We start from the raw sequence: 13,075 nt of genomic DNA on the forward strand, positions 1-13,075 counted from the left end.
AGGAACTGTTCCTGCATTGTTCAGTCAGAATTCATTAGCAATGTGTTACCCGTTTTCTAAATAGAGTGAAATTATGAGGAGACGTCTGCAGCACTTCAATGACAGAAGCCCAAGCAGAGACTGGAAAGCCCCTGGAATCCTGTTGAAGCTTTAAAAAAAGCATCCAGACAGAAGGTCTATGCTTGGAGATCTGACATTTGTAATGCAGAAAAAAGAAAGCTTACAACAATCATCCCTTGCTCACAGACCCAGACTACAAGATGCGTGTTAAGAAGGAACTATTAACTTACTAAGAGCTCACATGTTTTTGTCATTTGCAAGTATAAGTTATACCTGTATGGGTTTATTCTCAGAAGGCATGAAAAAAGAGACAGAGAAGTCCTCCGTGGAAACTTATAAATTAAACCTTTTCCATTTCTTTATTTTCTTTGGTAGGCTTGCTGTCTTTAACAGAGTCGGTGTTGTGTTTATAGACATAGGTACATCTAATAAAGCTGCCCACATCATATAGTTTTACAAGGAGTCCAGTGCAGCTTTACTTTGCAAGAAGGAAATCTCTCAGACCAAACCCAAGTCTGTGATTTCAAACACATAAAAATGTGGAACACTGAATCCATTGAATATAAAATGTATTTGCGGGAGCGATAAAGGTCATTTCAGGCCACTACAGCAATTTCGGTTGAGGAACTGAACAGCCTGCTGCAACGCAAAAGGTTTTAGGTTTCAGGAGTGTGGATGATCAATGCGTTAGTCAACCAATGCAGAGAGACACAGCATCCATTCAAAACATAAACTGGGAGAAATAAAAGCATGCCAGAAAAACCTAAAAATTAGGATCAAAATCGCCAAAGCGGTAACTGCTGAAATGTGTTTTTGTACGTTTTACAGTATCCACTCTTTTTTCACAAGTGTCCTGAAAATACCTCAGATGTTAATAAAACAGACTCTGGCCCCAGAAGATTATTTGCAGGAATGTATCTTAAAACCTGGCACTCAGACAGTCTGTGAATGGCTGAAGAACTGCCACCTTTCACAAGTTCAGCTCAAAACACAACAGGACTCCACTGCAATGGCAAAATATTATTCTTTGAAAGGAGTGTTTTGAATCCATTTTTTAAGGTGTTATTTCACCTGCATTTGTCAGCGTTCCCTAACCTCCCACTTTTTGACCGACACACAGAGAATAACTTGAAAAGGTTTGCAGCTGAACCGACGCATCTCCGCCTGACTCTGATTGAGCTCGTTAGCCTCTTCTTGCTCTCGTGTTGCACCCCAGGGAGCCCGGGAGAGAAAACCTACTTCTCCTCCACCTCGTCCATCCTGCGCGCCAGCTGCTGGGTATGGACGTGCCTCCTGCCACTCAGCTTGTCCACCTCCTGCCGCAGGACCCTGAGCTCCAGGCCTCTGGAGGCCACCTCTCTCTCCAGAAGGCTGCTCTCCCTCTCTGCAGCTGACACGGACTCGGGGTCTCCCTCCAGGGAGGACTGCCGGATGGACGACTCCACCGTCTGCAGCCAGGCCTCCAAGCTGCTCAGGTCCTTCAGGACTTTCTGCGCCTGCCCATGACGCATGAAGAAGTGCAGACAAAAAGATGGACATGCTCTCGGTCAGCAACAAGAAAGAAAACTGAATGTTACACTTGGGCCAAGCTATGTATGGGAAACGGAAAGAAAATGGACAGAAAACGTAAGCTCTGCATACTTTCTGAAACTGTGAAATCACCAGACATAGCCAGTAAGACAATTTTGTTTCGAAGTCAGTCATTATTTTATGATAAAAGTGGCATTTCTGTGATGAAATAGCTAGAGTACAGCTTCTAGTCCACACTAGCAAAGGCTTGCTTTTCTGACAGGGAGTCAGGCTGCACCTTTAAGTCCAGTTTCTCTGATTCCTGGAGCACCACGGCATTCTTCTGGTGTCTCTTCTTCAGCTCCTCCCAGAGCACGTCCAGCTGGCCAAGGAACTCTTCAATCTTTGCACTGCCTGGGTGCTGTGCTCGCACAAGGCTCCTTCCCTCCTACAGTATATGTAAGTCAACACATGGTTCACTACACATACACACAACGCATATAGAATTATTTCTCGTGCCCTTGCCGCTCCACCCTGCCGGTTCGTCCCGCAACATCTGGGCGCGAACCCCGGTCTCCGGTGTAACGCAGCAGGGAACCAGCCAAGTGAGCTAAAAGAGACCTCCCTCAGCCCAGGTGGCTGAGGTCCCTGCGACGCGCAGGGAGGGTGATGATGTCACCGTGCCCAAACTAGCTCCGCTACAACGTTACTAAGACGAGCATCGCGGCACCACATTGGGTATTCAGGCCTGTGAAAAGTGCAGGGTAGCCCCCTGTGTTTCGCACTTTGAACCCTGTAGTGCTAGCAGAAGAATTCACTTCAGTTGGAAGAGTCACAGGGGTCGCTGCTGTGCAGCAGACTGGGGAAAACTCAAGGCCGGCCAGCCATCTACTGTATGTAGTCCTGTGTAAGACCGCTGATGGCTGACGTGCAGGGCTCAGGCATAACTCTGAATGAGTGCCTTTACTGGCTAAGGAGCTTGGGAGCCCCCACGAAACTTTGTTCCATTCCTACCCTTATTAAATTCATTAAGCTTAACTGGTAGTTAAGCATAAAAGTAGACCTTTCTGTTGCATTAAATAAGCTCTTGTAGCTTGGAGATTTGGAAATATTTCTGAGCACTTCTCGGATTACCAAGTTTACACGAAGAACAAATTCTTGTTTGACAGAATGATGCACAAAAAAAACAACGGTGATTTCTGGCCCTCAGCATGTGGCCGAGCACATACCTTCTGGACCACCTCAATTCTTGCCCTGTTTGACAGGATGTCCTCTTCCAGGGCGGCCTGGCACCTCCTGGCCTCCTCAAAGCCATCGGGACCGACAGCGCAGCAGAGGTGGGTTGCCATAGCAACATTGTCCTTCAGCCATGACAGAGTCTTCATAGGAAAAGAATGGAACAAAAGATGAAACTTACAGCCACACTCCATAAGAAACAGGTTACCACAAGAAAGAGCAAAATACGAAAATTTAATTTCCACTTTCCACAGCTTTTTCAGTAATCGGTTATGGGTCTATTATTGCAAATAATTATTACTTAATTTAATTAAATTGTAGAATATTACTCATGCCATTAAAAAAAGAACATACAGACAACTGACAGAGAGCTATGAGGCAAAGACTATGCCTGGACATCAGGAAAATGTATTTTGGTTCATTTTATTTTATGTGGACAAGTCCTGTCTCACTGTCTCACTGAATTACAGTGCATGCAGCTTTTGATGTAAATATCAATTAAGAAACGTTAATGAGATCAATTTCCCACAATCGTTCTCTACGATTCTCTACGTCATTAATGAGTAAAAAGAAGCCTAGATCCCAGGCGTGAAATATAGCTACAGTATGTACAGTAGCACACTAATTACCTTATCTGCAGAAACCGTGAATTTCTGTAACTGGACTTGGAGTTGTGAGTTTCCACGTGAGAAGGCAGTGTGGGACTCAGTCTTATGTTTCTTACTGTAAAGTACAAATATTAGTTATGTACAAACAGAGAATGACATTCAATCAACAAACCAATCAATCAATCAAAATATTTTAATGGATTTTATTGACTTTGCAATTGTTGGCTTTCAACATGATTGACCCCATTTTATATTAAAAATGTCACAGTATGTTGATTTAAGGCGTGCTTTAAATATTAGACAGTATGAATTAAAATGAAAGAAAGATGTTTTTCTGCAAGAAGAGATGTTTTTGATTTGCTTGATACACTGTACAGTAAGTAGGTGTTATTGTTTATTTTCACATTTCCCTTGTGTGATCTAGAAATGCAACATGATGGCGAATCTACCTGTCTTCATCTGCTTGGCTCCTCCCACTGACATCATGTGAGTGGCAGGGATTAATTCCTGTTTCTGTGGTAGGGCTCTTTGAAGAGTGGTCTTCAACTTGGCTGCTTATTAATGTCCTGACACCCTCAGGCTCTCTAATGCTCTGTGAATGAAAAAAGTATAACGATTTGACCAGATAATGATATGAAAAGGCTTTTTGTTAAATCTTTAAATAATAAAAGCACCATATTTTGTGCAGATCAGATGTTATCCTAATTTGAGTGATATACTGCCTCTGATTTTTCAACTTTTTTCTGATAAGCTTCTTTAATCAGCTACCAAATTACCACGAAAGAGACAAGCAATCATATCACCCACAAGCAAACCAAACCCACATATTTAAGGTTACATTGGCATCTTAAGGCTATAGTTGAAGGAGCAGAGAAATGTGGTGAAACCGATAGGCTTGAAAACCATTACATTCTGTCTAGAAAAACCACAGAAACCAGCAAGGTGGCACATGTGCTAAACTGGACTTAAAACACAACATAACATTTCTGATGCATTTTGAGATGCTACAAACTGGATGTATATGTATACTTGACATATACATCCATATAACTAAACAAAAGTGTTTTTCTTGAAATATCTGCTGTATTGAAGTTCCCAGTAGCGTACCAGTGAGAAGTATAAAGCAGTGCGCTTGTGTATACTGAGTGTAAAGCAGTGTATTGCTTCAGTGGTCTTACTGTATGAAATGATGATAGTTTGTATCTGGGCTTCTGTTGTGTCTGGTTTTCAGCAGTGCTGAATCTGACACAAGTGTATCACTGTCACTTTGTGGCTGGAGATTTCCTCTGAGAGAGTGTGGCTGGGGGGACTGAGATAGCACACTGTCCCAGCAAGGGCAGACAGATGGAATCCAAGGGCCTAGTGAGACAGTATTTAATACCTCGTTTTGATTTCCCTACTGCATTAGCTCATGATCATTAAAGACTTGAGGTTGAAAGACTGAAGAGCAGGGATCTACAATATAATTTGTACTACATGCAGATCTTCACATATTCAGGGGCCTGACCCTCTTACTACCAGGAGGATATTAGTGGTTATACGGTTTGCCTGATTCGCACTAAGGGTAACTGTTTAGCAGTATCCACTACCTGGCCCTTTCTGTGCTGGATAATGTATTAAAAACAAAATCAGGCACCGGGGCTTCTCACTTTAATAATTGCAAGGGTCATGTCATGGAAAGGCTAGCCAGGGGTTTTCACCAGTGCTAACAAGCATTCCAGTGCTGTTTTGTCTATGACAAAGTTCTCAGATCCAGAGCCTCACTCCATGTGGAAAGAAGCTAAGCCAGGCCATGCCATCCAGTCTGCTGCTTTTGCTTCAGTGTAGGATGATCTCTCAGACCCAGCCTGCAGGTGTGTTCATTAAACTGCAACTTTTACACCAATCACCAAGGGAGGTTAAGGTTGTTTTACTCGTCTGTGCTGTCTACAACCAATACGTCTCAACCTTGCACTGCTGTTTCTCTTTCCATAGTGTTTCACAGCCTGTGCTGAGACTCTACAGGGTTCCACCACACAGGCTGAGTCTCAACAGGGCCAGGCAGATTGAAGCAGAGGTGCAAGGTCACCTGGCACTCCCAGCTTTGAATCCAGTTCCCTCTGCTCGCTCACCATTATCGAAAGACAGGGCATAGGTTTTGTCAAGAGCAAACCTTGTATGGCAGGCTGAACCTTTAGAGTTTGGAATACAGCAACACTGAAAACGTGTGACTCTGCCTTCAGGTGAGTACACGTGTTGTAGGCTGAACTTTGACCACAGCCGCTACCTAAACTCTAGCACTCTCATGCTGGTGAATCTCTCTATGTATAATTCAGTCTCTATCTGTCCAAGATGTTACTGGTTATAAAAATTCAAGTTCAGCTGTTGAAAGCACAGATGAAGAGTGGATGAGTCCATCTACCTGAACATTTTAAAACTGAGCTTAAGTGAGCCTTATACAGTATGCATATGATGAGAATTCCCTTCCTCCTGTTCAAACGTTGGTTATTGCCTTTTGTTGGATGTCCAAGAAAGACTTTAATTACCCATAGAATGGAAGACATTCATTGGCAAGGTATCATAATGAAAAACTGCCGTGAAGTGAAAAGCAAAACACCAAATTGTTCATTGGTAATAAAAAGCACCATTTTGAGACATTAAACAACAATTAATCACAGGAAACTATGTACTACAATAGACTGAGAACCCTTTTGCTGTGCCATTTGCCAATGGTCGTGTGAATTTATCTTCTCATTCTTCACAATTGTAGCAACATCATCACGGGCTCCTAGGCAATAGCAACAGATCCTGTGCAGCACCCGATACAACTTACGAACATGCAAGGTCATTAAAATGCTCTTAAATCATACAAAATCTACTTTATACTGCTACCAGTGATTCATTTCATGACGCCAAAACATGTTTATCAAACAAACACAACTGGTTAGCGCCACTAACTTATGGTCAGCAGATTTTCTAAAAATATGCATCTGCATACTTAAACACACGCTTATTTAACTCCACCATAAACAAAACCTGAATCGCATATTAACCTCAGAGCTAGGAGATGCCTCCCAGACATAACATTTGATTAATGTTGCTGGAGGCAAAAAATAGCCTAGATTTCCTGTTCCTGAGAGCAACTGTTCCCTCCAATTACTATTTTGCTTTTTAAGCACGGAGTTGTGGGGGTGATGTCAGCCAGGAACTATCACTAACAACATGCCCATCTGGTCCACAGCTTCTGACATCTGGATGTCATTAGAGACAAAAACAACACTGCAACATGTTTACTTCATGCTACCAACAAGAAACACAACTGCTGCAACCTTACGATTGCACCACACACAGGCAATAAGTGAAGTGCCAAAAAAAGGAGAGTAAAGGCAAATGCTCCTTAGAGCAAAAGGCATTTTAAGCAACTGGATCCAGCATCTCCAACTGGTAGTATACAGTGCTCTTTCCACAAATCCCTAAAGCAAAGCAAAGTATTGCTAAAACAAAATTAAAAAAGTATTCTTTGGTTGACCAATGGCCATACCTGGCTCCACAATTTGGTTGAGCTCAAGGGCTAAACCCATGTCACAGTTTACAATCGGTCCAAGAGAGATGATAGGACAGACAGTCGGAATGGCTTCATGTTATTACAGTAAACATACTGTGATGGAGCTGGCATTTGGCGTCATATTTGGCAAAAACTGTAAGCCTGGCGAAGCTGGGAAAGAAACCAGTGTTTTTTGCATTTACAATACTATATTCAAATAAGAAAATAATCTAAATGAAAAGGAGCACTAAGCAGTTGCCAATTCGCTGGACTTTAATGTGCTGAATGCATCATAACCCTCTCATGTAGCCCTGTCAGTACTGATGGATCATATTAATATGAATTAATATATCATATTAAGTTAATGTGTATTTACTCATTACATAGAGAGTTCCTTCTCATCATGATGCTTATTTACCTAATAGGGGTTTGAAAACTATTACATTTTCTACTTAAAATAAAAGGGTATTTGTATTGGCACACCATTTGCAAACACTGTACAATCATGGCATGACATTTTCATGGAAAGTTATAGAATATTTTTTCGCCAGTTTAAATATCACCTTTAAAAGCTCTTCCTGTGAGCTACATATTCACTACTCATAGCCAACTTTTTAAGCTATAGACAGAAAAAATCTTTTTTTTTTCCTCCAGTGTCATTTTGGTTAACCAAAACTCTAAAAAGATCCAATGTCTGGACATTATGAAGCAGTGCATTTCTACCACAGTTAAATTAAAAAAATGCACCGATGTAGCCATTAAATACCAAGCTACTGACCACACATCCTTTGAGTCGGTTCTGCTCTTCTTTAACCTCTTTTCCCATGATCCTGTGCACCTCTGTTCCCACGCTGCATTGTGGCCCCCTGGTAGGGGTCAGGGGGTCGCCATCTTCCCTGGTGAAAACTAAGCAGGAGGACTGCAACCCTGCTTTCTCATTCCTGTGGCAAGAAAATGATCAGAACATGGACATGATCCTAGATTTACATTTCACAACACCCCAAATATACTACACAGAAGTGTTTGTATCCTTTAATCGAAATATCATTCAGCTTCTGTAAGAAGTAGAAAAATAGGACTGCTCACTGAACATGAATCATAGTCCTTTTAACAACACAGACATCAGTGGATGTCATTATTTACAATAATAAACTAAATAAAAAAGTGTAAAAACACCTGCATTTCAAAATGTGTTAAGTATAGCAATTATACAGCACGTGCATTTAATAATAAATAATAAATTACAAAACTGAAACATACTCCTGATTATTCCCTTTCAGATGGAAGATATGTCCATTTAAGGAGTGTACACTTTTTAAAATTGTACAGTATCTCAATAACTCAATTCCCGATAAATGAAAAGTGGAACACACAGATCACCGAATATACAGTAACACAAACAAGATAGGTTTTCTTGAAAAACCGTTGTCACTAATTGAAAATGATGACTAAATTAGGAGAAAATTCTGAGGCTGATTTCAGAGTGTTTCTAAAATGTACAAAAAACAAAATAACTGCTAATTTTGTAAAACTCAAATTCGGTAAGAAGCAGAGTGAAGCCATGATAATTGAAACAATCTGGTCTGATAACAAGATCAAGATGACTTAATTCATGTTTGATCCTTTTAGTTAATCGCCTCCTACGCACAGCTTCTTTTACAGAGTATAAAAAAGCAAAAACAGATAACAATGGATAGAAATGGACAACAGAGGTGAAAATGAGTGGAACTTATGTGGTAGTGCATTTAAAATTGGGAACAAGAGGCACGTCTTTACCCAGAGCTTTATGGGATTATACAGTAAAACAAGCTACCCAGCCATGCGGTAGAAGCTGATACGCTGGCTTCTTTCAAGACATCCCTGAATGAGATCCTGGGCTCAATCAGCTAATCACTACCAAATGAGCTAGTTGGGCCAAATATGAGAGCCTACTGTAAGTTAGCCATAGCTGCTATGTTTATAAACGTATGCTACTGCATTCTGGAAAGTTGAACACACAGTTACGGTATATGGATGGAAAGCATAATTTTGAAAACTTAATTCTGTGCATGCTTAAATGAGTTCATTATCTGCCAGTTTAGAAAGATACTGTATACCACATATCACTCCAGAATTAGGATTTTACAATCCATTTTTTTAAAGAAAAATTCTTAAAGAATGATTACTCTGACAGCATTGAAATGGCTCTACAACAAAGGAAGAGACAAATTATTGCAAAGACTGTATGTTCCCCATCACCAAGAAGCAGAATTCTTTCACAAGGGAAGTCTGGGAAAGGTTTCAGGAAATCCCATAACCAAGATTAATTAGATAAATCCAATAACATTTCATTTCTGAAATTCACAGAGTAACTAATCACACATGGCTAACGTCCTAATCCTGGTTTGGTTGCTAGGAAACTGTTTATTTGTTTAGTGTGTAAAAGCTCTATTGCACAAGAATAACATCCATTTTTATTATACAGTCAACATTTCAGAATTAACTGGCGTTGTTTTTGTGTTAGGAATATTAACTGTTTACCAAGCAAAGTAAAATAGTCCAGGTGTCACACTCAATTTCCCATGCATCTACCTTCTGTGCAACACAAATCGGTGTGGAAAGCAGTTCTAATTAAGCATGCGAAACAAAATAACACAGATTACTCATCTGTTACAATGATTTACCCTAAGTTAAGTTTGAGACGTGCGGTCTGTTTTTCTTTCCAGGTGACCTTTAAAATATTTAACCAAACAAATTGTTTACTTAATCAAGCGCCTAAACATCTTTTTCAGCTTATTCAATCCAAAGTATAGTATATAGAAAATGTGCAAGACTGCAGCAGTCATTGGCTTGAAACCTGGAAAAAAAAGTCAGATCCAACAAATTAATAAAAATTGATCAGTCCAAGGGCTACAGTGAAGCAAGCCAGAAAATTCTGCAACCCTCAAGGTCTGGACTTTCAGATCTCCAGACTGCAGCAGGTGTCTGATAAATATGAAAACGCAGAGGCATATAATACAAAAACGATCCCATACAGCCTTGGGGCAGGCTCACTCTCTAGTCTAGGAATCAGAATGTACCAATGTTATTGTCCCTTTGATAAAGGTATTCGAAAGCGTCATATGGGTATTTTCTGCCTGTGTGGACTGTTACACTAAAAACATACAGAAAATAAAATGAGGGTTGCTCCACATTTCTGGACACTACAATGCCCATTAGGACAGAAATTCCTCAAGGCCCGGCGTGAACACCGCAGGGCCCTCATGTAACTTGGCAACCACGTAGGAACGCCTGTACCTCACAGCCTTCTGGAGCAAGGCCCAGCCATCCTTCACCTCACCCTGCTTCTGGGTCACTCCGGTTGCCAAGGCCGGGTGGAGATTTGACAGCTGAGAAGCAGTGACATCCAGCATCTGAGGGAGTGGGGAGGTGGGGTAGGAGGGGAGGAAGGAAATTACTCAGTGCGTTTGGACTAGTTTTACGTGCTGGGAACAAGATATGCTTTATTCTCTTAAACATTGGAGTCAAACATCGATATTCTGAAGATGGAAAATAATCATTTCGCATATTCACAGAGGTGTCTTGTGCTGTAGGAAAACCCACAGAGCACGGATCGGGTTCTGTTTCTCTTATTAGGATTTACCATGCTCCAGTGAGTACGCAAACAGATTGTTTCTGCATCTCCCCATGATCCTACTGTCAGTCACTTGTTAAATAGTTGTGCATATGCACAGGACTGTGTCTCTGGCTCATGTATTTAGTAGCTGTGTGCGACCGGTTTGGGAATGTTATGTATTAAATTTTCCCAAATGACAGAATAGGAAGTTCCTGAGTTCCCTTTTTCACCATTAACTACAAAATCCATTGTGGGCCTCTACAGTAAATACCCTTATATGGTTTTATAACGTGTTCTCTTAAAACACTCAAATTGAATTTTGCAGTGATTTTAACAAACACCTCGAAATGACTGTGTTTGTTTCGTTTTCTCATCATGGGTGTCTTTCTTTTCATGCCATTTGTTTTGTCACACACAGGGTCCGTTTGTGTTTGCGACACTGTTATGCTCGTGTTTTCGGTGACTGCGTCACGGCACTGAGGTGTCTTGGCAGTGTTTGCCATTCTCTGGCAGTTCCCAGACATGCACAAAAAAGAGCAGACGTCCGTGAAACCTGTCTGTCTCAGTCCCTGGTGTTCTGCTGTGTGACACCATTGTGAAAGGTTGTTTTAAGAAAGTCAGTGCGGAGGGTACAGTGTTCATTTTTTAGCCATTTCACTGGTACTCACCATAATGTGACTGGCTATGTCCCTTATCTCTCTGTCTGTACTGTTTTCTTGGTCACTTGAAGATGATATGCTTTTCCTCTGTGGAAAGAAAAGAAAGGATAGAAAGAAACTGACATTAATTTAAAAGGCCCTTGCGGGAAAAAAAGTGTCTTGTACTATTACAGACGGACAAAACATAATTACTCCAATGCCACAGTGTTTTCATATCCTGTATTATTATCTTTGGGTGTTTGAAAGCCTAAAACAATTTTAAAGCAGTGTAAATTCTACACACAGTACAACAAATGGAAACATCTGTTTACATTAAAAGTTTTGTATCTGTTTACAGATAAAAAATAACAACTCTTTAATTATTATTATTATTAACTTTAATTATTTGCATTATCTTTAATTAATTTGCATACACATATTCATTAAAATCAATTAAACATTGATTAGAATTGGAATCCAAGGAGAGGCTGTGTAATAAAAGGAAGATTGAGAACAATAATAGTTTTATTTCTAAGTCCATTAAGTCCAGACTTCAGTTACTCAGTGTTAACTTTCTCTAGATTGTGTAGGAGAGTCTCAGTCAAGGCTTATTTGCCCCAAATGGAAGGTTCCATGATTTAATTTCAAACAGAATTAATTTAGTTATTAAACTGTGGTTTCGTTGTGTGTTTGAAAACCAACCATTTGTTCACAGAATGTTGCATCGTCTTACACAACCAAGCCTTGTTTATTTTACAGCATTCCAGTACATAAAAACATACTGTACTTTTACCCTGTCGCACCGGACTGTGATTTACCTCTAGGGTTTGTAGAGATCAGTGCCTGACAGAATAAAGGATACCACTAATCTGAAATAGAGCTCCGACATTGCGCTCACCTTATTGTTAATGGCTCTGATGACGTTGTCTGCCTGTTGGTAAAATGAAGAGAGTTCCAAAGCCAGCTGCAGCTTTTCATGAAAGTCTTTCAGAAGTGTCTGGACTTTGAGCCACCTGCAGCAGAGGTAGCTGAGATTAGATGGAAATTCACAGGCGATCCAGGGAAGTGGGAGAGGTACTCTGTGTCTGGCTTTGAGAGTGAATAATTCTTTCATTATGCATCTACATTTTTTGTCGGCTTAGGTAAACTGACTTCAGTGTATGGAATCCATCGCAGTTTAAGACATTTACATTTTTTAGCACATTGCTCTGAGATGTAATGTAACTCGTTCAGTGCTCACTATTACTTGTCACCAGCAAGCCCAGCAATGGATTGAATCTGTAACGTGCGGTACATACATTTTGTTGATATGTTTCCTCCTCGCCGAGATGTTCTTGCTTTCATTCTTTCCTAGTTTTTCTAATTTGAGAGCCAGGCTGTTGATCTCTTCATGAAGGGTCCTATACAGCTGCTCGTCCTATGTAAACATGACAAAGAGAAATGTAGCTCCTAATAAAAGCCAGCTCCTCTCGATCGTCAGGTGAAAACGTGACCATGAAGTAGGCCAAAAAAAAAATCAACAACCACAAAAAACATTTTTTAAAAGAAAGCTTACTTATTCATATTTAGGTAGAGTTCTCCTAAAATGAAAGTAATAACCTCCACAGACGTTATAAGACCTGCTGTATCTCCCAATGTAAAGCTAATTAGAAAAGCCCACCTGTTTAAGATCCAGTATTTTTCTCGTCAGCTGCAGTTTGTCAATATTCTGCCCAAGTACCTTTGCTAGGGATTGGTCCTCTTCCTGCTGGTGCAAAACAAAATGAACTGTTATAGTGGCTGGTTGGTTTTAAAAGGAACATTATTTTATTTGATATCTAAGGTAAAACAGATCCTTCAGCTTTTCTGCTTGGGGTTCACTAAAATGAAACCTACCCAAAGTCTGTAATAAATATACCTAATGCTA

At 40.5% G+C, this 13,075-nt stretch overlaps 1 protein-coding gene across 7 annotated transcripts in view; it reads right to left on the reverse strand.

Annotated features, from left to right (window-relative positions):
- LOC107079339 (spectrin beta chain, non-erythrocytic 5) overlaps positions 1-13,075 on the reverse strand; it is a 49,474-nt gene that overhangs the window by 19,713 nt on the left and 16,686 nt on the right. For 6 of the 7 annotated variants that reach the window (XM_069179829.1, XM_015362626.2, XM_015362623.2 and 3 more), the window contains exons 6-16: positions 12,830-12,916; positions 12,468-12,586; positions 12,068-12,182; positions 11,200-11,277; positions 10,213-10,328; positions 7,715-7,877; positions 3,863-4,005; positions 3,435-3,528; positions 2,799-2,948; positions 1,868-2,017; positions 1,300-1,556 (exon numbers count right to left, since the gene is read on the reverse strand). In XM_069179829.1, coding sequence (XP_069035930.1) covers positions 1,300-1,556; positions 1,868-2,017; positions 2,799-2,948; positions 3,435-3,528; positions 3,863-4,005; positions 7,715-7,877; positions 10,213-10,328; positions 11,200-11,277; positions 12,068-12,182; positions 12,468-12,586; positions 12,830-12,916 — 1,472 coding nt within the window. The remainder of the gene's footprint in view (positions 1-1,299; positions 1,557-1,867; positions 2,018-2,798; positions 2,949-3,434; positions 3,529-3,862; positions 4,006-7,714; positions 7,878-10,212; positions 10,329-11,199; positions 11,278-12,067; positions 12,183-12,467; positions 12,587-12,829; positions 12,917-13,075) is intronic. The other variant, XM_015362621.2, reaches the window with a different exon arrangement.

Source organism: Lepisosteus oculatus, chromosome 17 (genome assembly GCF_040954835.1).
Source record: "Lepisosteus oculatus isolate fLepOcu1 chromosome 17, fLepOcu1.hap2, whole genome shotgun sequence".
NCBI classification, from domain to species: domain Eukaryota; kingdom Metazoa; phylum Chordata; class Actinopteri; order Semionotiformes; family Lepisosteidae; genus Lepisosteus; species Lepisosteus oculatus.